Here is a 25,551-nt window from a genome sequence, read left to right as displayed (position 1 = left end):
TGAACCAGTGTTGTTATCATATTGCGATCTGTCTGTACGAAGGGGTAATGTGGAGCTCATGTTGTTATCATATTGCGATCTGTCTGTACGAAGGGGTAATGTGGAGCTCATGTTGTTATCATATTGCGATCTACCTGTACATAGGTGTGATGCTGAACCAGTGTTGTTATCATATTGCGATCTCTCTGTACGAAGGGGTAATATGGAGCTCATGTTGTTATCATATTGCGATCTACCTGTACGTAGGTGTAATGTTGAATCAGTGTTGATATCGTACTGTGACGTACGTAGATGTAATGTGGAGCCAGTGTTGATATCGTATTGTTGAATTGTCCATGTTAAGATGTAGTGTGGAGCTGAGCTGACGTATACTGTCGTTATTGCAGATGTCTCCAGTGGCAACTACCCAAGGTGTGCAGTATGTTAGCACCTCCTGCCGGGAAGTGCTGTCCCGTCCCTCACTGCCCTGACGGTTATGTCATCAACTACCCGCCCAATTATGTTCAAGAGTAGGCCGTCCTCACGAAGTGTAGTCTACCTTGCATACTTTTTTCAATAAAAGTGGGAAATAACACCGTTTGAAAAGACTACTGCTTTCTAGTTTTCAATTATACTCAAATACTGAATGCTAACCTATCTCTGATTGGACACCAATACAACCACTGTGTCCACAGGAGCTATCATCAGGATATCTGTTGACTGCCCAACCCGTGCAGACTCACGGCAAGAACCTCCGGTAACCTATGCATGTTGTATGAGGCGGCATAGTGTTCAGGCTGAGTCATTTCGCTGATTGCACATAAGCGTATCTTAATGTGTGGGTCCATACGTGTCTGTCTTCCACACGCACTAGTCTGTTGTATTTGGGCGTTTCAATCAAACATCGTGGTAGCGTGTTTCATCACCCTATTTTTTTCGCTGTTATTGACAATGTTTCACCTCACTCAAACTGAACGAATAGTGAACCAGTTGCGTCACTGCGTGTTCTAACACGTTGTTTAAGGTGTTCATTAAGCACACAAGAAGTTGCATTCACCTTGGAGAATAAATGACCTCACCACGTTTAAGTTTAAAGATGACTTATGAAAAGACTTTAATCAGTATTCCAACACATTATTCTCTACATTACAATTCAGCATGGCCCATAGAGTTCTTTGCAGATGATATAGTTTTGTAATTTACAGGTCACTATTGCAAATGAAATCGGTTGGCGATTCATTCTTGGTGAATGCATGTTCCTGACAATGTTCCTAGAAGGTGTATCCATCTTTGATGCTAGACTGACACCTTCTCATCTGACAAGGCAGGCATTAACAATGTAATTCCTTAATTGAAAGGAGGAATGATTGGAATACAAGTAACGTTGGGTTCTTTGAAACAAGCTAAATGCTGAGAGCTCTTAATTGAAAGCAAAGGTAACACCATATTCTCATACCTGCAGAGCTCCGCCCTACATCCCACACTATCCTTTCATCCCTACTGGGCACGACCCTACCTCCCTCACTATCCGCTAATGTCTGCAGGGCACGGCCCTAACTCCCACACAATCCTCTCATACCTGTAGGACACGACCCTTTCTCCCACGCTATCCTCTCGTGTGTGCAGGACACTGCCCTATCTCCCATACAATCATCCCATACCTGCAGGGCACGGTCCTATCTCCCACACAATTCTCTAATGTCTGCAGGGCACGGTCCTATCTCCCACACAATCCTCTCATACGTGCAGGGCACAGCCCTATGTCCCACACTATCCTTTCAGACGTGCAGGGCACGGCTCTACCTCCAACACAATGCTCACCGATAGCTCCTCTCGGTGACGATCATTTTGTGCTGTGTAGTATGCGCTGTGATTGTGAGGAGGTACTTCTTGGAAGCATCATAGAAATGGTCATGGTTGTTTGCTGAGAAAGCGACTCCCTTGCGTATGTATTAACGCATTCATCGTTTTACATAAGGTCCACATGCCCAGATGAAATATAAATACCTCGCAATACAATGTTAGTGAAAGGTCGGATCTGTTGCAAATTGTAACCCGTCTGTGTGGTATGACGTGGACAGGGACCTGGCACTCGCGTACCTGTGTCAAACATGTATCGCATTCATTCATTCTTTTCAATCTACATACGGACGATGACGTATGTAAGTATAACGTGTGTGTTACTCATTATTAGCTCGTGGTTAACATTCACAAATGTATAAAACCGCTGCTTGTCCAACTGCAAACGTCAACACAACAAAAGGGCACGTAATTCAACAGTTTTATTGACTACAGTGTTTGAGAACGGGAACTGCCTGTCCCACATACCAAAGTACCAGTACTCGGTGCAATAACCCATTTCCTGGCACTGTTGTACCAGTCTTACTTGATAGTGTAGGATGTTGTATGGGGACTGAGCAACATGTATGATGCCAGAATTCCTTGTGACACGGACACGGTTAGTCTCACTGCATGCTTGAGACATCATCCTTCGTGATGACACGTCGCTCTGATTGCCCCGTCACATGAGGAGCCATGTCCTCACAAGTACATAATGAAATAGCGAGACCAGTGATACATGCGTCGCGCAGAAATGCATGTCCAACAATCCTTTGATAACCATATCACAGCTGAGAGCGACAATAACAATTCCAAGTGAAAATATAGCATCCTGATCGCAGCATCCCAAGAGGATTGTTAGTCATACATGGATTAATAGATCGGATGGATACACAGAATGACACTCGCACAACAGAAAATATCGTCTATCCTGCACTCACAGTATATCCAAAACATTCAGATGTAGTTGTCTTTTATCCCGGACCATCCGCTACCTGATGTCGTTAGCATCTTCCTCTCCCTGTCTACAGTTACTGGATTAACACAGCACAAAGACATGTTATTCCAAAAATAACGGTTTCACTTAACAGAGAATATTTTCGTGGAGCAAGAAAGCAAGAAGTGAGCTTCTAGTTTTCCATCACTGTCCAGATACAGATGTAGGGTGAAAGGTCATGACCACAACACTATGTGCGGCAAATCATGGATGGTTGCACTAAGAGTTACTACGTAGAGTTGTGTTGCCTCAGTGAACCATTCTGCAAGGAGTTACGGAGATATGAAAAGAAGAAATACTGTACAAAACTAAAGCATCGTCGATTTGTAGCTTACCACACCAGAACAGTTAAAATTGGCAGTTCAACGTTTTCTTACAGACATAATGTATAGTTAAAGAAAAACTGGTGCAAAAGGTTCAAATACACAGCAATAATTTTGATGTAACATCGTGGGAGGCTAGAGAGCGGTGTGATCAAAGATTTGTTCACTGCAATATATTTGTCACTTCTGTAAAACCAACTTAAATAGTTGAACCACAGTAATAATTTATCATATTGTAGACAATGTGCCATACAATGAAGACTTTGACATACCAAAGAGTCTCAACAAAAGCTCACATGACCGTCGGTCTGGTGAGGTGAAGCATATGAAACACAGCTCCATTGTGCTGAGTGATACCTTTCCAAAAAATAACAAATCGGCACTTATAAACACTTGGTGCATCTTCAACAATGATAACATAAACATAGATAACTCCAATAGCGTTAAGAGTAAATACTCGGGTTCCTAAAGCTGAGATTATTTAAAAGCGAAGGATGGATTCATGAGATCCTTTAACAATAATACATGTATATTGTACAAGCAAACAAAACCCACACACATGGAAACAAAAGGGGTTTCTCCAATATTGAGACAAAGACAAATTCTTCAGTAACAAACATACCAATAAGACTAATATTATGCAAGAGTTAACACCGTGATATAAATATCAACAGATGCTGTGATATTGCACAGGATGAGGTTGAGGACAGGATGTCACATGACGCCGGGTCCCGCCATCAACAAATCGTCAAACAGATTCAACAAGAGCAGATAACAATAACAAAACCCTCAATACAACAAGCACTAATGAAACAATAAACTGCCTTAATACGGACTTGTTTGATTCACAGCACAGTCATATACAACGATATGTATACCTCAATATTCTGGTTTTACTGCAAGATTTACCATGGTGTACATGAATTGTTTTGATTGTACAACATGGCAGTACTAAGTATGAAACCTTGTTACTGCCACGTACTTCACCCGAGTATAACCGATCCGAACCCCTTGCACAATCTCCACTGTCAATAGTCAGCTGCAATAGTTTATCATAACACATCACCAAACCGTGCAACACGTGGCTATATTGTGGTACAGGTCCACATGCAATAGTGAGGCATGATGCTTCGTCACCTGCCCATCCCCTTACTTTGGTTACAGAAACGGACTGAGTCCCATTAGGAACTACTCCTATTTAGACAACGCTGATGATGTATTGTAATGGTACGTATGCAATAGCACTGCTATATTTTAATTGTTGCTGCTCAAAATACAACATGAGCACATATCGTTAAGGGTTCAAATGTTTTTCAATTAACATGTGTTTCCTATTTCCTACTGGGATCACACTTTCAGATCAGTATGGGCAGGTCTATCCTTAACAAAGAAACAGGTATCCAGTCAAGTTATTTCAAGGATCCAGTTGTCAGCATCAAGCCATGATGTCGGCATATTGGGACTGGGCTCAGAAGTAGCGAGACAAGCGGAGCTTATCATAACTTTCCAGTCACTCCCTTAAACCACACCAAATTTAAGGTCCTGACTGACATAATTTCATTTTATCCGACTTGGATTGAAAACAAAGGTTCATGTATCACTTATTTAATTACATGGATTAACGGCACTGAATACGTAAAGACTTACGTCGAGAATGAAATGGTGAGCACTGCTGTGTCGCTCCTCAAAAGAGGACGAGCAGCACCAATTAGGGAAGCACGACAGGGGAGGTAACTGCTATACATCCCTGGCAAGAGTAGAGGGGTATTAAAACAAGGTCACACGTAACTCAATTGCTTGAAAATGTCCATACACATGTAAGGACGGCAGTTGCAGGCATGTCCCCAATCTTCAATGAACATTTATTCCCGCCATCTTATTTCTCAGTAGAGCATCCAACACACAGATTACCATAGTGAACACGCACATGCACGCAAGCACGCGCGCAAACACACACACACACACATGTAAATATACGCGGTGGGAGTATTTCACGTGTTCATATGCTGCTGTGATAGGCGAAAGCTGTCCAAGACAGAATAGCGGTTACAAGATATATTGTGTCATTAGTACACATGTACACATTACTGTAGAGAGGTTATGACTATCTGTCACGCCATGCAGTCACCACGGACCTGCTTGCTGCAAGGGCGTCCTCTGTTGTCAACAGGAGGGGACCTGAAGATGAACAGATGACTCAGGCTTCGGGTCTGGCTCAACACCCGCTCTGAAACGTAAGTCAGAACAATGTTGGCATGGCGACACAGCATGGGCGTATCAACTTGCCACTATTTCTGTACGATCATGAAACCGCATTGCATGAGTGCATGGCCTGTTGTGAAATATGGTAATAACAGCTGTTCCCCTGCTACGACGAAACCACCCCATCACAGCTACCTTAACACTACCAAAACGCTATCCCTACCACGACTCGCCCGCCACGATAGCCTCTCCGCCACATGGAATACCTAAAATATGGTTCACCACTGCTACACCATGATAGAAGTGTATCCTTTCAGCATTAGCACAACGTGATAACAGTGTATCGTTTCAGCATTATCACAACATGATAACAATGTATACTTTCAGTACTGATACACGATGATAACAGTGTATCTTTTCATTATTGGTACACGATGATAAGTGTATCCTTTCAGCATTAGCACGTGATAACAGTGTATCCTTTCCGTATTGGTACACGATGATAAAAGTGTATCCTTTCAGTATTGGTACACGATAGCCTCTCCGCCACATGGAATACCTAACATATGGTTCACCACTGCTACACCATGATAGAAGTGTATCCTTTCAGCATTAGTACAACGTGATAGCAGTGTATCGTTTCAGTATTAGTACACCATGATAACAGTGTATCCATTTAGTATTAGTACAACGTGATAACAGTGTATCCTTTCAGGATTAGTACACCGTGATAAAATCATTTCATAATTCCTACATTATGATAACAGTGTATTCTTTCAGTATTTAGCATATCATGATAACAGTGCATCATTTCAGCATTTGGGATATCACGATAACAGTGAAGCCTTTCGTAACTGGTTTATCATGCTAAATCATTATCACTCCCGATCATTACGAGTGCATAGCTCAAGTCTACCTGATGAACCTATTCCGCAAGGCAAGGGCTGGTTGTCGGAATCCAGTCTGAACTTTCAAAAACCTATTGTTTGTGTCAAACTATCGAACTACAAATAAACTCAACAAAACAAGTCTTGTGATTCGGATGCCAATATATACACACATATAATATTTCTGGCATGACACTGCAAATTTGTCTCTGTCACGATTGTCTTGGTAGACAAGGCAGACATTACCAAAACAAAACTTTCGATCATCGATGTCCACGAGCCACCTATTGTACAGGAACACGGTCCAAATATAATCGCTTAAACCTCATTCGCATTGACGCACACCACGGGAAAGTTAAATATTAATATGTAATGTTGCTTTTTCAAGCGACATTTCAGTAAAGCTAAATGGCGGATGCTCTAAGTAGTTTGTATTTGCACCTCCGATGATTGGCTCGGGAGAAAAGGCACTGTTACTCACAAGAATTAAGCTCAAAAGAAAGCATGCCGGCTGTAAGGTGAAGTGAAATGTGACCTGACGCGTTCAAGATCAGTGTACTTCTCTAGTGACTTTCATTGTGGCTAATTTGGAGTAATGCCGGTGGTTTTATAGTGATAAATCACTAAGATAACTTAACACTGTACAAAACGGCTGCACAACTCTGCATACTGCCTTAGAGCTGGCCAGTACCTTGTTCTATCCATTTAATACGCAATTATACCTTGTCTGGATATGTAGCTGTCAGGCGGCTACCAACCTCCCGATCTTTACATTCACCGTAACACTAAACAAACGTTACTATTTCACACTGAGACAGAACTTGAAGTTCACCTTGTGTAAGGTTATAACATTTAACCATGCAGTCAAATACACCAAATATGACTGGGTATGATACGGCAGTTTGTGTTCATAGGTTAACTATAACCGTCATATGTGCTGAATCATTCTGACTAAGGGAAGCGGGGATAACTGCTGGGTTACTATACTAAATAGTTACACCACTGCCACGGTAGAGTGGGTGAGAAAGGTTTCTTGTCGCGTGTATCCGGGCTGGGGGACACCAGATACAGGCTCTACATACTGTACCCATGTCGAAAATGGAACCCGGACCCTCGGTGTGACAAGCGAACGCTTTAAGCACTAGGCTACCCCACCGCCACGATAGAACAACATATACAAGTAATGAACGTTTACTGTCATTCAGTGCAGCTTCAATTCATTATTTCACGAGAAAATACCACAAATAACATTTCATGGGTTAGAATGAGCGCTCGGGATGCGCTTACGGAAATAAGTAAAGTTCCTGGTTTCATAAAAAAACGTGAATGAACCTTTTCCGAATGCAATCCATATGTACCATCACCAGTTTAGTGCATCACAACTGCTGCCGATGTATTGGCATGGGCAAATGATATATATCGATAAAAGTCAATCGAATGTAAGTATATGGATGGCACTAGAGCGAGTCCAGTTTGAGGGCCATCATTAAAATTACACACTTTGTTATACATACTTAATGATAAAATACTTAAATACTTCAAGTATCACCAAATATAAAGTCGAAGTTCAATGAATGTAAAACCTATGGTAGAACTTGTGACATGCTACATCACTTGACTTTCAAAAAGAGGGTTTCCTGAACTGGATTTGGTCATCTACGAAAGTTGCTCCCTTTAATTATTTAGAACAACTCATTTACGTTTGTACATGTCGATAGTTATGTGTACAGCAAACTGGTGCAATACACTATTGGAAAAGGTAGACAAAACCACATGTATTACGATACAGTCACCAAATTTCCTAATCGTGGTTAAAATCCAGTCATAACTGGAACAAGCTGGACAACACTTGGCCATTCTCTCCTTCAAAATCATTTTTGTCTCCATGGTAAACATATACAAAAGCTATTATCTGGATTGATATACAGTATCTGCGGATACTTTGTTCAAAATTCGTGGCTAGCAAGTGTATGTACTGGCAAGTGTATGTACATTCAGATGTGCGTCTGAAGTACAGAACGTGCGCCTATTTAAAGCATTTTAGTACTGCGGTGGCGGCGGTGGCGGCATGTACTTCGCAGCGTACCAGTCTACCTTCTGTTGCCAGGGCATTAGACATACACTGTGCAGATCGGCTGACATGCAGTAACACTTGACAGACCCTCGCATTTCACAGCAACATCATCTATCAAGCTACAGTGACACGTTTTAACCTTTGAAATGGGGTAGAGCCACCCGGCGTAACCTGCCACATCACACTATTACTGTACGACATGTCCTGTGTAGTTACATGGAAAGTGTCTGCACGGGAACTGCAGCACACGGTGGATACAGACTAGGATAATCTATATGTGGGACACTGTTCGGGCGATGTCTTGTCAGAGTACGTAGGAATGTTTCTGGCATATTATCGAGCAGTCAACAAAAGTGTACATGAAAAGTCTATAAGAGATCGACTGAAGCAGCAAGTCAGTCAGGTAGCGGCATTACCCCACCCCCTTGACAGCCTCTGACACGACATTTCTTCATTACGTTACATACCTCGCAAACACACTGTCTGTTCTACAGTATTAACACAATAGGAGAGGCAGCACTAACATTAGACACACACAAGAGTGAAGGTGTACCTCACTTGAGGCTGCTGTAACTTACTAATATGTACTCTTTAGCAAACAATCAAACTTTCTTACATTAATACGTAAGTGAATAATCTACAGTTATTACCTACCAGTGAGAGACAAATGTGATAAACATCAAACATCTTTATCACATGAAAGTGTTCCATGTAAGGAAACTTAACAAAACATATCAAATACAGATACACACATATATATTTATATATAACGTAAACAACATATCGGTCTAGTTACCCCCCTACCTTAACGGGGAAAAACGGTATCAAATCAGATCATCTCAGATCTTGCAATTATGAAATGACATTCTTATACTATAGATTTTGATCAATGTATACACTAACAACCAATGTGGTCAACGATGGGAGAAACACATATACTGAGCTCAATACATTCCGTCATTCATCACTTACAAAAAGTGCATCCAAGAATTCTCCGTCTCTGTTGGGACGGTCTTTGCAAAACATTCAAACACATAGTTCCTTCCCTCGTTGTTGTCCCAGAATACGGTACAGCTGGCAGCATAGGACACGGCGAACTCCAAACTGGATCCCACATCGAAATTGGCTGGTGCCACAATACTGAAAGAGAACCTGTCTGTGGGCCCGTCGCAAGAGTTCTGCACATAAGACGCAGCTATGTCGTGAAAGGTGGCCCAGTTGTTAGTGCTGTAACGCACTCGCACCATTTTGTTGAAGGAAATGTTCGCCACTCGAATCACCCCTGTAATAGTCATTCCTGTGATGACGGCATTCTCCAAACTAACCTTTTGAGCAAGAACTTTCTTCATAAAGTTTTCTGACGCCCCTGGTTGGGAAAAGCAGGCAGTGAGAAATCTGCTCCCCATTGCACGCCTGTCCTCCTCAAGTCCTACCCGCAGGTCAGCCAGGGCAGACGCGGGCACTTTGGGTGGGATGTCTATGTTGACAATGTTCCGAACACATTCTAAATCCAAACCCATAGCATCCGCAAAACGGACTACTTTCTTTCTACTCGGTGTACCGGGGGGAGTTTTGTTAGTTTTGAGAGAAGATGACTTCCTTAACTCACTACGCGAAAAGTTAAATTCCTTATCTTCATACACAGGACTTTTAGAAGATACAAACTTCAGGAAAGCTTCCTCGGTTGTTGTATCCAGAAATGGTCGATCGTTTATCTTTATTTTGAGTTCAGGTTTGGCAACGAAATCTGAGTTTGCAATTGTTTTAACAGCTTCTTCAAGTCGCTCTTTGTGACCTTCCTGTGTATCTCCAAGGTCAGAGCCATCTGGACTGTAAACAGAGTCACCAGAATGATCGTCGATCTCATGCCCACCATATATAGCACTCGCAAAATGATCCAATTCATCATCGATTACATTCACGAAAATACCTTCTTCACTGGGAGTATCGGAACCCACTGTCTCTGTAATTGATGCCTGCCTCTCAGTCGCTGGTTTATCCTCCGGGTCCACGGACGATCCGTAGTCCTGCATCTCCTGCTTGCTCGCGGCTCCCCCCTCCTCGGCCATCGCTTCTAACAGATGCATGCACTCACCGCACTCAATGCAGTTTAGTAGACGTTCTCGAGGGTTCTGCACGAACGTCGAACTGACACTATATTCGTCCAAATTGCTATCCCGCACATAAGAGAGATTACGCGGAAGAAAGACAGTCATGTCATCCTCGCTGTCACAATGCATTGTGACTACTGTGTGAAGGAGAAAGGAAATACATATCTCATATATCAGCTTCCATTCAAGAACGAAATCAAATGAAACATCACCACAAACCTGACATTTCTAGTGATTTCATAATCCTCGGTTTTCCAACTGTCACCGAGCCAGCTGACTGACAGTCTCAAGGTCACTCGACTAGCACGCGGGCTTGTTGATATGCACGGCAGCGGCTCGCTGTGGCGGTCATGTTCCCTGAAAGACTGTGCAGCCGTCCACTGTGGCAACCCCAGTGTATACTATATCACATTGTGACCCCCCAGCAATGAAGGGTACATACTTCCTTCGCAAAGTCACTGAAGGTTATTCGCCGGAGTTTACGGCCGTGAATACATCACTAAGGTTAAGTGACGTCACAGAGCCTGACCTCCTGTAGGTCAATAGGGCAAAGGGTACCAGATGTAAACATTACCACGTGGATTTCAGTCTCAGTCATGTCGCTGTTCTGTTGTTCACTTTCCAGAAGAGTGAGTTAATATTTAAGCTTACACCGGCAATATCCCGAAGACATTATGATATGTTTTGTATGTTGTATGAGTAAATGTGACATGTGACAGCGCCGTGCGCGAATCGATCATATAAATATCAGTTGAAACCATATATGAATGATAATCTTATTATAGTGTCTACCTACCGATAGTATATACTACAGCAAGGCATGTATTAACATACACACACTCCCTGTTCCACACAGAGCAACAAGCACTATCGATTTTAGCCCAGTCAGCTGTACGGCAAGCTCAATAGGACAAGGTGTAAGAAGGATTCTCTCACGGTACCTCTCTCAGAACCGTTCTAGTCGGAGTAAACTATGTGAGCTTGAGTGGAATATCACATCTTGAGTCAGTTGGGTTTTTTTGGTTTGGATTTTTTGGGTTTTTTTCTTTTTTTTCATTTTTTCTGTGCTTTCCATAGTGACAGAGACACCGACAGCCACCTTGAAGATACAATGTCAGTCAACGTTTGTTTTTGAATAAATGTTTTTCGCTTTCTCTCTCTCTCTCTCTCCCTCACACACACACACACACACACGCACGCACGCACGCACGCACGCACGCATATATAATGTATTCTGTCCTTTTCTTTATTTGGTGTTGGAGATGTGGGTTTAGGTAGGGGAGTGATTTTTTTAGTTTTTGTTATTTCTGAATAGAGTAATAGGCAGACTAATAATGGACGAGTCGTTGCGCACACATTGCACACATGTCGCTGCTATTTTTATCTCAGTATAGAGGGAATTCGGTGTAGTTCACAATTACATACGACCGTCCACTAAGGGACCGTGGTGGATAGAGGTGGTGTTCATTCGCTCTGCATACAAGTCATCATGGCCATCCCCGCATAAAATTTGTGAACGGTCCCTTATGGCCCAAATGATTCTCACTCCTACAAAGACTGTTTTGGGGATCACGTCTACTTACAGCTGTGAGTAGGCTTTAAAAAGACTTGTTACAGCATGGGCATCTTCAGGTATACCATGCGTCCCTGAGCTATCTCTGTTTGCTTCTTTTCATCTGCCGGTATCATAGAAAAAGCAGTTCGTCTAATTGTCAGCTGTAACAATTTTACTTATCTTGCTGTTATTCGACACCAGTGAACCTGTCACAATCGGTACAAGTAGTACATTGATTCTAAAACCCAGGGTCACTTGAGTTCACTATGATCATGGCGTTAAGAGCGTCTATTACGTAATGCTACAATATAACCCGGGCAAGGGACATTTGTAGCAAAGAAAGTTCATATGTAAACAAATCTGTTCAATCTCCAAATACAATCTAAATAAAATGTGGAAAGATGTTATGCTCATCAAATGAGATGGAAATAGATTAACATTAAACCTTTCTCAACACTGTCATTTAAAATGTTATTGGTAAAGAAATCTTGTTTTGGCATGCTCAAAACATTATCAAACGACTAACACCAAACTGAAACTGGTCAGTTTTGAAAAATAAATAGTAAATAATTAACAATAAGCCTTCACCTGGTTTGATTTGAGCGCACAGTTTCATAAGGTTTGAAAAGTGACCGTTTCGCGAGAAATACCCTCTCGTGGTCCAGAATCTGCATCTATCCAAATGTAGAATATGTAATATCTAGTATTTAGTATAAGTGCAAATACTCGACTGTTTGAGAAATAACACTGCTAAATGGTGTCCGAAATCGTGTCATGCCTTAAAAAAAGAGGCCATTTCTCCGGTTTTTTTCGTGCATCGAGAAAAGCACTGTGCCAGGAATTTTTAAATTTTGCATCTTCACGAAACGTGAGGGAATGTATAGTGCAGCCTGATATCTGAACGACAAAAGTTTATATGAAATGAGTTTGTGTTCTTATGCGTAACGTTATATGCTTAAAAAATGTTTTTCTCCCATGACATCCACGGCGACAAAGGGACCATGCCCGTATGAAGACAAGTGGGCATAACTCTGCCATGGCTGGTTTTGTGTGCTGGCGATTACATGCCCGACTCTGAGGATGAGGGTTTGAATCCCGGATTGGACTCAACCGAAGACGTACTAGAATTTGTACTAAGAAGTCTGTTTGGATCAAAAACATCATACCAACTCTGTGAGGTTTTCGCAGAATGTTTGTGCCAAAAATGAAAAAAGTTGTTTCACAAACTACCATCAAAATATTAACACAGTTCACTGGGAGAAGTATAGAAAAAGGGACAGGTGTGCGAGAAAGCATGGAGACAGGCTATTGAATCCATAATAGTTTGTTAAACAACTTTTTTTATTTGTAGGGTAAAAAAATATGCACCCCCCTCCCCGAGTTGGTGTGATGATGTAATTATGATCAGCGTTTGAGTATTTATGCTTATTAGTTTGCGAGTTAGATTGCAATTCATCGGTCCGCTTTTTTAGTCAAACGCACTATAGATGGCAATTAGGTCGTGCAGCCAGGTATGACGACAAGAAATCGGCTCACCTGACATGCAATGCATGCGCTGCCCACTGGCACAAACGGTCATATCAAAGACAGTTTGTGCTTTTTCATGTGTGTTGAATATGTCTTGTCTATTGATTAACATCTTACGCGTCTTTCATTCAAGACGTTTATGTTCAGATACGTGAAAGAGTATGATACCTGATACTCATTGTATGAAAAGCATCATATTAAATGACCCTAAATATATGTGCCATGACAACCCGAAGTACTGGAAACTGTTGTATACATGTGCCGTGTACGTCCCTAATTTAATTCGACTATGGCTTTATCATGTCTTAGCTGATATCTCTATCCTCTATCCAACCACTGACTTCAACGACCCGTGAAGGTCCCGGGGTAGAATAGGCCTTCAGCAACCCATGCTTGCCATAAAAGTGACTCAGCTTGTTGTAAGAGGCGACTAACGGGATCGGGTGGTCAGGCTCGCTGACTTGGTTGACACATGTCATCGGTTCCCAATTGCGCAGATCGATGCTCATGTTGTTGATCACTGGATTGTCTGGTCAAGACTCGATTATTTACAGACCGCCGCCATATAGCTGTAATATTGCTGAGTGCGGGCGTAAAACTAAACTCACCCACTCACTCACTGATTGCGACACCCGTCCTTGTTTTACTTTTGAGACGAGCCCTCCTACCTGTTTCCTGCCATAATGATAGAATGACTCCATGGTACAAATATCCTTACTAGTTTCAGTATAAAAGTTATTATTTTTATGTTGGAAATCGTTTATAATGAAGCTTCGTCTACTTTCAAAATTTTCATTTAAAAAGTGCAATTGTAATTCAATATCATGGCCCACTAATTTGCAAAAAGCCTGGGTCCGTTCCAAATAAGTCACTTTGGACTTAGGAAAATTCTGCATTGCTCATGTCTGCACTAATCTCTCTCCAGTAAAGGCCTTTTTTCACGTTTCCTATCCCCTACCACTGTAACTGTAGTCCAGCCGAACTTATTGGAACAGATATTTCACACTTTCAGATATCTAAATAAAGGTGAAAAAATATTTTTTTCCAATTTCCGACAGTACTACGTGTATTCAGATAGTACCTTTCTCATAATTGTCCTGTGTTACACTTGACCCCAGACTCCCCTGTAATTTTGTGACGTCACCAGATTGATGGTATTTCCGCTTTGAAAAGTGGAGAGACTACACATATTCACTTAGATGAATGTTTTAAAGTCACTCCAGTCAGCATCAACTTTGTCTGCTGTTAAAGCAGCACTGATGCAAAGCAATTTACATAGACTAGTTGTTGCCTTTGTTATTGTTTTTCTTAACAGGTGGATGTTTTACCACTGGAGATCATCTGAACCAAGGTAAGGAGGTGTACATAATTTAGGACTAGCGGTGTGTGATGATGTTTTTTTTCATGGACAAGCATGTACTGTGTGAAAGACAGCTCCCTCACTCCCACCTCCACCCACCCTACCCCAGTCCCCATCCCACCCCACCCAAACCCATCCCACCCCAATATATGTACAGAGTAAGGGATAACACCTCTGAATATCACGTACAAAATAAAATCAATCAAGTATTTTCTGTGGGACAAGTGATATGCAAGTGCATCTTTATTTGCCAAAATGGTGTATACTGCTACTGTTGCCAGTTGTATTGAACAGATAACAACATGCTCTGTTCACTGTTAATCCTGCTTGGAAGTAAGAGACGACTAATGGGTTCGGGTAGTCAGATGGTCTGACTTTGCTGACACATGTCATCATATCCTGATTGTGTAGATTGGTGCTCATGCTCTCGATCACTGGATTGTCTGGTCCTGACTTGATATTTACAGCCAGCTGCTACATAGCTGGAATATTGCTGAGTGCAGCATAAAACTGAAATCAGTTACTCTTGTTCAGAACAAAAAATATAAATAGTATTATTGACATACGCATTTGTTTTGTAATAGAAATTTGATAAAATATCCTCCAGCTTCCTCATCTTTGAACAAAAAGGTTTTAACAGTATACCTGGAAAAATAGAACACAAACAAACATTACACACTGGTGAATTACTGGCCTGACCAAAGCAGTCCGGGATCACCTTCTATTATTAACACATATATATTTGTTATATGTACAAAGTCTAAAAAACTCACATTCACAATATTTATCAGTCGTTAACACTCATCAGCTGAACAGCATTTTCATCATTCCTGAATCTGTAGCAATGTGGTCCATAATAGTGATCAGTGATCAGTCAGCACACATTCCTCCCTTTGTTGATGGCAGTGACTGACCAGTGGTACTTCATGTCTATCCAGTGGGGAACTTGCTACTTCTACTTTCAATGACGAGTCTGCCCTCACCAAACAGCTGACCAACAACCACCTGCAATACACAAACTTCACTTTCTGAACATGTCTACTGCTGGCTGTTCTAGGATCACACATGCTCAAACTGTTTCTACAGGATCACACATACATTCTTCCCTGCTATTCAGGGATCACCCATTTACCGCTTGCAGTTTTGGGATCACCCATTTACTGCTTGCAGTTTTGGGATCACCCATTTACTGCTTGCTATTTAGAGATCATCTGTTTACTGGTGGCTGTTTAGTGATCAAATGTTTACTGCTTGCTATTTAGGGATCACACATTTACTGCTTACTATTTAAGGATCAAACATGTACTGCTTGTTACTCTGGGATCCCACATGTACAGCTTGCTATTTAGGGATCAAACATGTACTGCTTATTACTCTGGGATCCTACATGTACTGCTGGCTATTCTGGGATCAAACATGTACTGCTGGCTATTCTGGGATCAAACATGTACTATTGGCTATTCTGGGATCCCACATGTACTGCTGGCTATTCTGGGATCAAACGTACCACTGGTGGCTTCGTAGGAAGGGAATTTTTTCATTTTAGTTATTCGCACAAAGGCAAAACCCAGTACTCTTTGATGTTTAGTGTTGTTACAGTAATGCTTATGTAAGGGCTTACCAGGGATTCATGGGGGATTAGCATAAAGGTGGTGACTAAATGTATACGTGAACACAGCTCCTGAGTCGTTCCTGCTGACATCTATTTCGTAAACAGTTTTTGCCGAATATGTCCCTTGCTCTGTGTAGGACAGAGGGAGACACAACATTTCTTAAGCATTCACTATCTTGTAACCATGCAATGGCCCAGCTTCTGTGGATGGTGAACAACACTTTAACAGTCTAAGTAAACTTATCCTCAGTACTTTTCGTTACACTCCACTACTGAGTCTAACAAAACCTTATGGGAGGTCACGTCAGGTAACCTTTGAGATTTACCAATCAGAGCACAGCCTACCAAATCGCGAAAGTGCACATTCGCACATCTCGAAAAGTTTCGTACCCGAACGATTCCGAAAGCTATTTAGCATACATTCGCTTCTGGGGTGATGCACACGGCGTACGCACAGCCATGACAACGGTGAGTAAACAATCGCTGAAAATAGTGTTTATTGCGATATTCAAGGATACAATCTTGCGGAAATATTAGCTAATGGTAACCATGTCAATAGAAACCCCAAAGCGTATATACTGCAGGTCAAATAACTGTGTTATATGAGGATTTTTGTGTGTGGAGAGATCTGTGTCAGTGACCTGAATATTTTGAAAGCCCCTCCGATCCCTAAATAGTAGCCATTGTCTGGTTGGTGAAATCTATTTAACCCTCTTGCGTTTGATTGGGACGGTCACTGGTCGCTGAAAAATTACCTGACACAACCTTCTGCTAGGTTTTGTTAGCCTAAGTGGTGGAGTGTAACGAAATACACTGAAACTAAGTTTACTTCGACTGAACACTTTAAGGATTCACTATCTTGTAACCATGCAATGGCCCAGCTTCTGACGTGGGCGCATGTTTGCGCTGTGGCATGTAGAAGAAATTTTGAGTAGATTTGTCTGTGTCTGTAGATTTAAAGGACACATTGCCACAAGCTACCTGGGAAATCTGTCTTCCACATGCACCAGTCTGTTGTGTTTGGGCATTTATTAATACTATGTAATAATTATTGTCACATGATTGCCATGCACTTAAATTGAATTAGCATGTGAGATGATACTTTGTACATATTTTAATGATTGCGAAGGATAGTGGATAGGAACTTTATATATTGTTTAAGTGAAATGTATTATAACATGACACGATGATTAGCAGCTTAGTTGATACTTTGTAGACATTTTAAACCTATGTTAATGATTAAAGGAAGTTATTATTAGAATTAAGAACTGAAATATTTAAAAAACATATGCATGAATAAAATGAACATGAACATCTTGTGGTTGTCACCTTCCTCTGGGATTAAGGCTCCTGTATAAACACCCAAGCCCATTGTTGCAAATGTCCAAAGTGAAAAACAAAAAAAAAAGAGCCCATATTTATACATGCCAAAAAAGTCCATAAATCACAAGTGAACCGTACTGCTTGCTAATCTAGGATCACACATGTACTGCTTGTTATTCTGGGATCACACATGTACTGCTTGTTATTCTGGGATCATACATGTACTGCTTGTTATTCTGGGATCATATATGTACTGCTTGTTATTCTGGGATCATACATGTACTGCTTGATACTCTAGGATCACACATATACTGCTTGTTATTCTGGGATCCCACATGTACCGCTTGTTATTCTGGTATCATACATGTACTGCTTGTTATTCTGGGATCCCACATGTACTGCTTGTTATTCTGGGATCCTACATGTACTGCTTGATACTCTAGGATCACACATATACTGCTTGTTATTCTGGGATCCCACATGTACCGCTTGTTATTCTGGTATCATACATGTACTGCTTGTTATTCTGGGATCCCACATGTACTGCTTGTTATTCTGGGATCCTACATGTACTGCTTGATACTCTAGGATCACACATATACTGCTTGTTATTCTGGGATCCCACATGTACCGCTTGTTATTCTGGTATCATACATGTACTGCTTGTTATTCTGGGATCCCACATGTACTGCTTGTTATTCTGGGATCCTACATGTACTGCTTGATACTCTAGGATCACACATATACTGCTTGTTATTCTGGGATCCTACATGTACTGCTTGATACTCTAGGAATGATCAGTGAATTTACGTTAACAGAATGTGAGCCTGAAAAACCTGGTCATCCCCAACTGATGTTTGAACTATCAACACATTGTAATCATTCAGAATGTTTCATAGTCGGTGCCAAGTAAGTGGTAATCTACTTAACTTGTTAGTCAATTGATCACATAGAGTGTTTCCTATGACTTTTATCACTTACATGTTAACACAGTATACAGTGTCTCATTAGAATGCTGCAAGCAACAACAGGTGGCAGTGAGGTACAATATATCATATCTTGAATGTTTTCTTAATCTGATCAGTTGCTTCAGCTGGCATTCACCACCACTTAATTGAGTGTAACAGCTGCATAAAGAGTGTATAAAATCAGATCTGAATTCTGGAAGCATTCTGCAAGTTTGCACCCTGTGAAGGAACTGACAAACAACATTTGCTATTAGAAGAGGCAAGGTCAGGTAGTCAGGCTTGTTGATGTGGTTTATTATGTGTCTTTACACCCTAACATCATGAACTGATGTCCGCTCATAACGTCTCCTCTGTGTGCTGCACATGTGATTATATATAGTCAACAGTCATATGCCAAGCAGCGATAATATCGCTGAGTGTTCCATGAATATGTACCCTTGCAATAGTGTATGATGGGACAGACAGATCAGGCACAAGAATAAAGTATAACTTTACATACTGTTTAGACAAGCTCACTCTTAAGTTGAACTTTCAGGTGACAAGCATTCTAAATAATTTTTGAGTGTCATGAACAATTATTTCTAACCTTGAAAGGTTTCCTATGTGAATGTATTACTGGAATAAACAAAAGCTATATTAAATTCTCACCTGTCGCTTAATAATGCTTAGGTTTTCTTCAGCATCTTTCAGGAGATACGATATTTGCTGAGGATCAGTGACATTCTTGTTGGTTCTAAAACTGTCTCTCGTCTTCCTCCAAGCGTACATCCTGCAATAGAAGATGGTGGCTTGAGGTGTCTGTGTGTCTGCTTCTGCAGATAATGGTATGTTTGAAGGGAATTATAGTAATACAGCACACTTCCAGCTACTAGACATAAGCTCAAGATTCTACCAACCAGTAACCACAAGCAGTATACTTCACATACCCTGTGATTTCCACCTTATTACTTTGTCGATGGATGTAAAATAATATTTAAGATTTTACTCACCTTTTAGCAATATTCCAGAAGAGCAAGACCGTGGCATGGTGAGCACAGAAATGCAACACATTACGAACATGATCAACATATAATGTATGGGTTACACATCTGGGATTGATTTTGTAAAATCAACACTGCACAAGTGCAAGTAAATTATTACTAGTGCATATATAATTTTTATTCTCACTTGGATGCACCCAGTGCAGGTAACATTTTCCACCACAGGTGCATGTAAATAGTTCTACTGGTATAATTTTTTTTTTTAAACTAGATAAGAGGTCAATGTGTAATGTAAAGGTGGAAAACTGACACCAAGGGGAAAAGAAACTGAATTTAGGAATGCAAATGTCAGTTCAAAATGCATTTATCGTTGAAAGCATACCCCTAGACATGGAGTATTATGAGCAGTTCTAGATATACTGCTACTGGCCATGAGCATCCCTCTCAAACTGCAGACATGGAACTGTCTGCTGTCAATCACATAGACTGGACTGTTCATGGCATGGTGCAACCAAAATATTTTGGTAGTGCAACCTGATTAATTCTCTTTCAGCTGGTGCAGGTAGTGAAAAAAAAAGTGAAATTGTACCCCACATAAATATATATATTCGTCCTCGTTCAAAAACGCATGAAGGTGATTGTGATCTATGACCATAAATTTCTTTCATTTCTTAAATATACATTTCAAATACTTCAATATCATATCAAGCACAACAGTCATCATGACTTCACTCATTTAGTCGCATCTGACATTTATTCCATTTTCATATCTGATGAAATGCTAGTATGTTGTCATTTCTTATTATACAGGTATTTTCATGTCCAATGCATTTTTATATTCAAGATGGTTTTGAAAAGTTGTTATCAATAGGAGACATGAACAAATATCAGATATTCAAGAGCAGAATCATGTCTCAAACATTATTTCAGGCTCACTTTTACAATGGATTCATTAGGTCACTAGTTTTCAATGTGCAAAATGCACACTGTCTAAAAATCACCAACAACGAAACAATTTTGAAGATGAACAATCATCAAGTCTTTGAATGTCATTTAGAAGTGAAAATACATAAGAATGAAGATTTTTATGGATATCAACTTCTTTATGAGAGAACACAACGTTTCGGAGTTAATGCTTACTCCTTCATCAGGTGATTGAGAAAGGGATACAGAGGTGTATTTATATGTACAGGTAAAACAATAACAAAGTAACAAGTGGAATGAGTTAACGAAAGCTAGTATAAACAAGCACTGATAGGAAGCCGATAGTTAAGATAACAATGATGGAAGCCAATGGTAATGCATTACAGTTGATTGGATATGTTTACATAACATGATTACATAACATGATTGGGGATAAGGGTGGAAGCCAATGGTGATACATTACGCATGATAGGATGATGTACATAACACACGATAGGGGGTGAGCATGTTTACATGAGGATTGGTGATGTACAAACACAAGTATGTACTCGGGTAGATAGGCTATACATGAATTACATAGATAGAATGTACACAGGTAGATGAGATTAATTTATCAATAAGTCCCAGGCACTTGGTAGGTACACTCCTTGGTCGCGGTTGATGGCTGGTTTCTGTCTCCGGATCTCGATGGCCTCTTGCAGTTTCCTTTGGCGCCAGTTGTTGTTGTTGGTAGATAGTATCCTAGTGTCCTCCCATCGAATTGAGTGTTCAGGGTTCTTGAGTATGTGTTCAGAGATGGCCGATTTCTGGTCGAGTTTCCTGACTGAGGTCTGATGTTCCTTCATTCTGGTGTTGATTGGTCTCAGCGTTTCTCCAATGTATAGGTCGCCACAGTTGCAAGGGATCTGGTAGATGCATCCTCTCGGGTTAGGGTGTTCACAGCTGGGTCCTTTACCGTTGGCTTTTAGGTAGGTCTTGATGGTCTTGCCACTGGAGAAGGTGACATCGATGCTGGCTTTGGTCTTGATGAGGCGTGATATTTGATGACTGATGGGGCCAAGGTAGGGTATGGTTACTCTGATGGGTGATGGAGAAGGTTTGGGGCGGGGTTCTCGGTCCTTAAGGGTCTTGTTGATGGTGGCTGTGACGAGCTGGGGAGGGTAACCGTTGAGTGTGGTGAATGTCTTTCTGAGGTGGTCCAGTTCATTGTTTAGGGCATCGGGGTGGCAGAGGGCTTTGGCACGTCTGGTAAGGGTGGCGATGATAGCTTGCTTGATCTGAGGGTGGTGGCAGGAGTTGTAGTGGATGTACTGGTCGGTGTGCGTCGGCTTGCGGTAAACTGAGGTTCTAAGTCCATCGTCTGTGGTGTGGAGGGATACATCAAGGAAGGGCAGGTGACTTGGACACCCAGCTCACCATAGACAGCATCATCAACCTCGCCCGCAGCTGCTTTGACACCTCCTACTTCACATTCAATGGTAAGATATACAAGCAGATCCACGGTCTCCCCATGGGCTCACCTCTTTCTCCTCTCATTACAGAAATCTTCATGACCTCCTTCGAGGAAGCAGCCCTCTCCACAGCTCCGTTCCAGCCCCTCTGTTGGTACCGCAAAGTCGACGACACCTTCACCACCATCGCCTATGACAACGACCCCAATGAGCTCCTCAACCACCTCAACGACCAACATCCAAGAATCAAGTTCACCATGGAGACTGAGACCAACCAACACCTGCCCTTCCTTGATGTATCCCTCCACACCACAGACGATGGACTTAGAACCTCAGTTTACCGCAAGCCGACGCACACCGACCAGTACATCCACTACAACTCCTGCCACCACCCTCAGATCAAGCAAGCTATCATCGCCACCCTTACCAGACGTGCCAAAGCCCTCTGCCACCCCGATGCCCTAAACAATGAACTGGACCACCTCAGAAAGACATTCACCACACTCAACGGTTACCCTCCCCAGCTCGTCACAGCCACCATCAACAAGACCCTTAAGGACCGAGAACCCCGCCCCAAACCTTCTCCATCACCCATCAGAGTAACCATACCCTACCTTGGCCCCATCAGTCATCAAATATCACGCCTCATCAAGACCAAAGCCAGCATCGATGTCACCTTCTCCAGTGGCAAGACCATCAAGACCTACCTAAAAGCCAACGGTAAAGGACCCAGCTGTGAACACCCTAACCCGAGAGGATGCATCTACCAGATCCCTTGCAACTGTGGCGACCTATACATTGGAGAAACGCTGAGACCAATCAACACCAGAATGAAGGAACATCAGACCTCAGTCAGGAAACTCGACCAGAAATCGGCCATCTCTGAACACATACTCAAGAACCCTGAACACTCAATTCGATGGGAGGACACTAGGATACTATCTACCAACAACAACAACTGGCGCCAAAGGAAACTGCAAGAGGCCATCGAGATCCGGAGACAGAAACCAGCCATCAACCGCGACCAAGGAGTGTACCTACCAAGTGCCTGGGACTTATTGATAAATTAATCTCATCTACCTGTGTACATTCTATCTATGTAATTCATGTATAGCCTATCTACCCGAGTACATACTTGTGTTTGTACATCACCAATCCTCATGTAAACATGCTCACCCCCTATCGTGTGTTATGTACATCATCCTATCATGCGTAATGTATCACCATTGGCTTCCACCCTTATCCCCAATCATGTTATGTAATCATGTTATGTAAACATATCCAATCAACTGTAATGCATTACCATTGGCTTCCATCATTGTTATCTTAACTATCGGCTTCCTATCAGTGCTTGTTTATACTAGCTTTCGTTAACTCATTCCACTTGTTACTTTGTTATTGTTTTACCTGTACATATAAATACACCTCTGTATCCCTTTCTCAATCACCTGATGAAGGAGTAAGCATTAACTCCGAAACGTTGTGTTCTCTCATAAAGAAGTTGATATCCATAAAAATCTTCATTCTTATGAACAATCATATATTTTTGTTTTGTGTGGATTCGGATTTTGAGGTACGAGTAGTCCATGTGGTTAGGTACAAATATATATAGGTTGTCCATAATTTTAATCAGCAGAAAATGTGCACAAAATTTCACTATTTCGATGGGGTTGGGGGTTACGGGCACAGGCTAAAACGTTACCAAAGCAAAACGGCATCTGGTGAAAACTGCACCATTTGGACACAACGGAACCTCCCCTTGGTGAAAACGGCTACAAGTGTTAGGGTGAAAACGTCACCATGTAAAATTTGAAAATGATGAACATTGATATGATGTCTTTAGTGTTTTGTGAACATTGGATGAACATTGATATGATCACTTTAGTGTTTACTAAGTAGACTTTGTGAAATAAAAACATATATATTAGGTAAGTAGACTTTAGTGTTTTGCTGAAATATAAATAAACAATATATTTGGTAAGCATTCAACTACGCCATGTCACCGACAAAGTAACAGTACACTCGCCATTATTATTGTGATACTGCAAGCATTGGAATGTGTGACTTGCAGTATGTTTAGATAATAAATGCGTCCACTCTGCCGACAGTGATCGGAAAGTGCTTCCCATATCTAAGCGGCTAGCAGTATGTTTAGATAATAAATGCATATCTGTATCACGTTACCGTGAGATCTGCGAAAACGAAGAGGATTTCCCTTTTGCATGTGTGTTCGTTGTGAAAGAACCCCTCCAGACCTGGCTCATCCAAGAAGGACGTCCGAAAGCTTATGTTATGTCCATACGACCTCATCGGCAAGGCAGGATGAGGTGTTCAAAGTGTGGAACCTGTTCAAGGATGGTATCTGTCCTTATCCCAACTTCTTACAAGAAGTGCAGCAATTCATGGACCCATCTTCCATTGAGTTACCAACACTCACTCTCAACGGTCCTTTTCCGGACCACCAAACAACCCAAAAGAATGCTTGATAACTTGATGTAAAATGAAATAAAACATTAAAACATTTAAACAATAAAAAAATATTAAAACAATAAAGTCAACATAAAAATCAAGTCAATATAACAATGTTTTATATATGGTGCCATTTTAGCCCATCAATTAGTAGCCGTTTTCACCAATATGGTGCCGTTTTCACCAAACGATTTACGTGCCGTTCTGCTGTGGCGCCGCTTTAGCTATAACCCAGGGTTATGGGCGAAATCTTTCTGCCTTCAAAAGAGGTGATGTCCCAAAACATATAATCCAACGATACAACAGAATGTTTCGAGAGAGCAAAAACTAGCTAGAGTGCAGTTTACCGGGCGCGCTACCTGGGGACTGCTGAGCGCTTCCTAACAAGTGCACTACTGTATACTTAGCCCTTGGGCACCCCCCTTCTAGATCCTTAGCCCTTGGGCACCCCCCTTCTAGATCCTTAGCCCTTGGGCACTCCCTTCTGGATCCTTAGGGTTAGTGAGTAAATGTTTGGGTTGGCATACCTTTGATGCGAGTACATCCATCCGAAAAAAAAATCAGAAAAATTGCGCCCGGTAAAGTGCACTACTCCCAAAAAACTACATCCTAAATGCTGACCCTAAACCTAACTCTAAGGATCGTAGACTGGCAACATCGGAGCAATTATCGCGATCTAACGAGACAGCGGTGGAGCGCAGTAGCACTCCGGTAAATTTCATTCTAGCTCCCACATGTTTCCCCGCATTTATACCTTTGAACCCAAGAAACTGAACTACCTGTAGCTGTATTCTGTAAATTTACTTGCTTCGCGCAATAAAGATCTATAAAGAGTCAAAGCCTGCTGTCTTGTGGCTATCGCCATTTTGTACCGGAAGTGTTCGAAAGTACTTTTCTTGTCAGAAGAATTCCAATTTACGACATTAAATGCATCGAGGTTTACATATTTGGCTAGAGTATTGTCATATGG

At 41.5% G+C, this 25,551-nt stretch overlaps 3 protein-coding genes across 3 annotated transcripts in view; 1 reads left to right on the top strand and 2 right to left on the bottom strand.

Moving 5' to 3' along the window:
* The window catches only part of LOC137257629 (uncharacterized), a 53,425-nt gene extending 52,835 nt beyond the window's left edge, over positions 1 to 590 (top strand). Inside the window, exon 81 of the mRNA XM_067794959.1 lies at positions 387 to 590. Within this exon, the coding sequence (XP_067651060.1) occupies positions 387 to 513 (127 nt within the window). The 3' untranslated portion in view covers positions 514 to 590. The remainder of the gene's footprint in view (positions 1 to 386) is intronic.
* A 4,626-nt stretch (positions 591 to 5,216) lies between these two features.
* On the bottom strand, positions 5,217 to 10,714 carry LOC137258153 (protein phosphatase 1 regulatory subunit 3B-like). Its single transcript, XM_067795721.1, has 2 exons — positions 9,274 to 10,714; positions 5,217 to 5,365 (listed from the first exon to the last, which is right to left on the bottom strand). The coding sequence occupies exons 1-2, from the start codon at positions 10,539 to 10,541 to the stop codon at positions 5,302 to 5,304; spliced, it is 1,332 nt and encodes a 443-aa protein (XP_067651822.1). The 5' UTR covers positions 10,542 to 10,714; the 3' UTR covers positions 5,217 to 5,301.
* A 4,349-nt stretch (positions 10,715 to 15,063) lies between these two features.
* Positions 15,064 to 25,464, bottom strand: LOC137257902 (LYR motif-containing protein 4-like). The gene is made up of 3 exons (XM_067795405.1): positions 25,361 to 25,464; positions 19,406 to 19,526; positions 15,064 to 15,859 (listed from the first exon to the last, which is right to left on the bottom strand). Exons 1-3 carry the CDS (start codon positions 25,444 to 25,446, stop codon positions 15,785 to 15,787), a joined length of 282 nt encoding a protein of 93 aa, XP_067651506.1. The 5' UTR covers positions 25,447 to 25,464; the 3' UTR covers positions 15,064 to 15,784.
* Positions 25,465 to 25,551: the final 87 nt, after the last annotated feature.

Source organism: Haliotis asinina, chromosome 12 (assembly GCF_037392515.1).
Source record: "Haliotis asinina isolate JCU_RB_2024 chromosome 12, JCU_Hal_asi_v2, whole genome shotgun sequence".
NCBI lineage: Eukaryota > Metazoa > Mollusca > Gastropoda > Lepetellida > Haliotidae > Haliotis > Haliotis asinina.
This window is presented reverse-complemented; position numbering and strand designations above follow the sequence as displayed.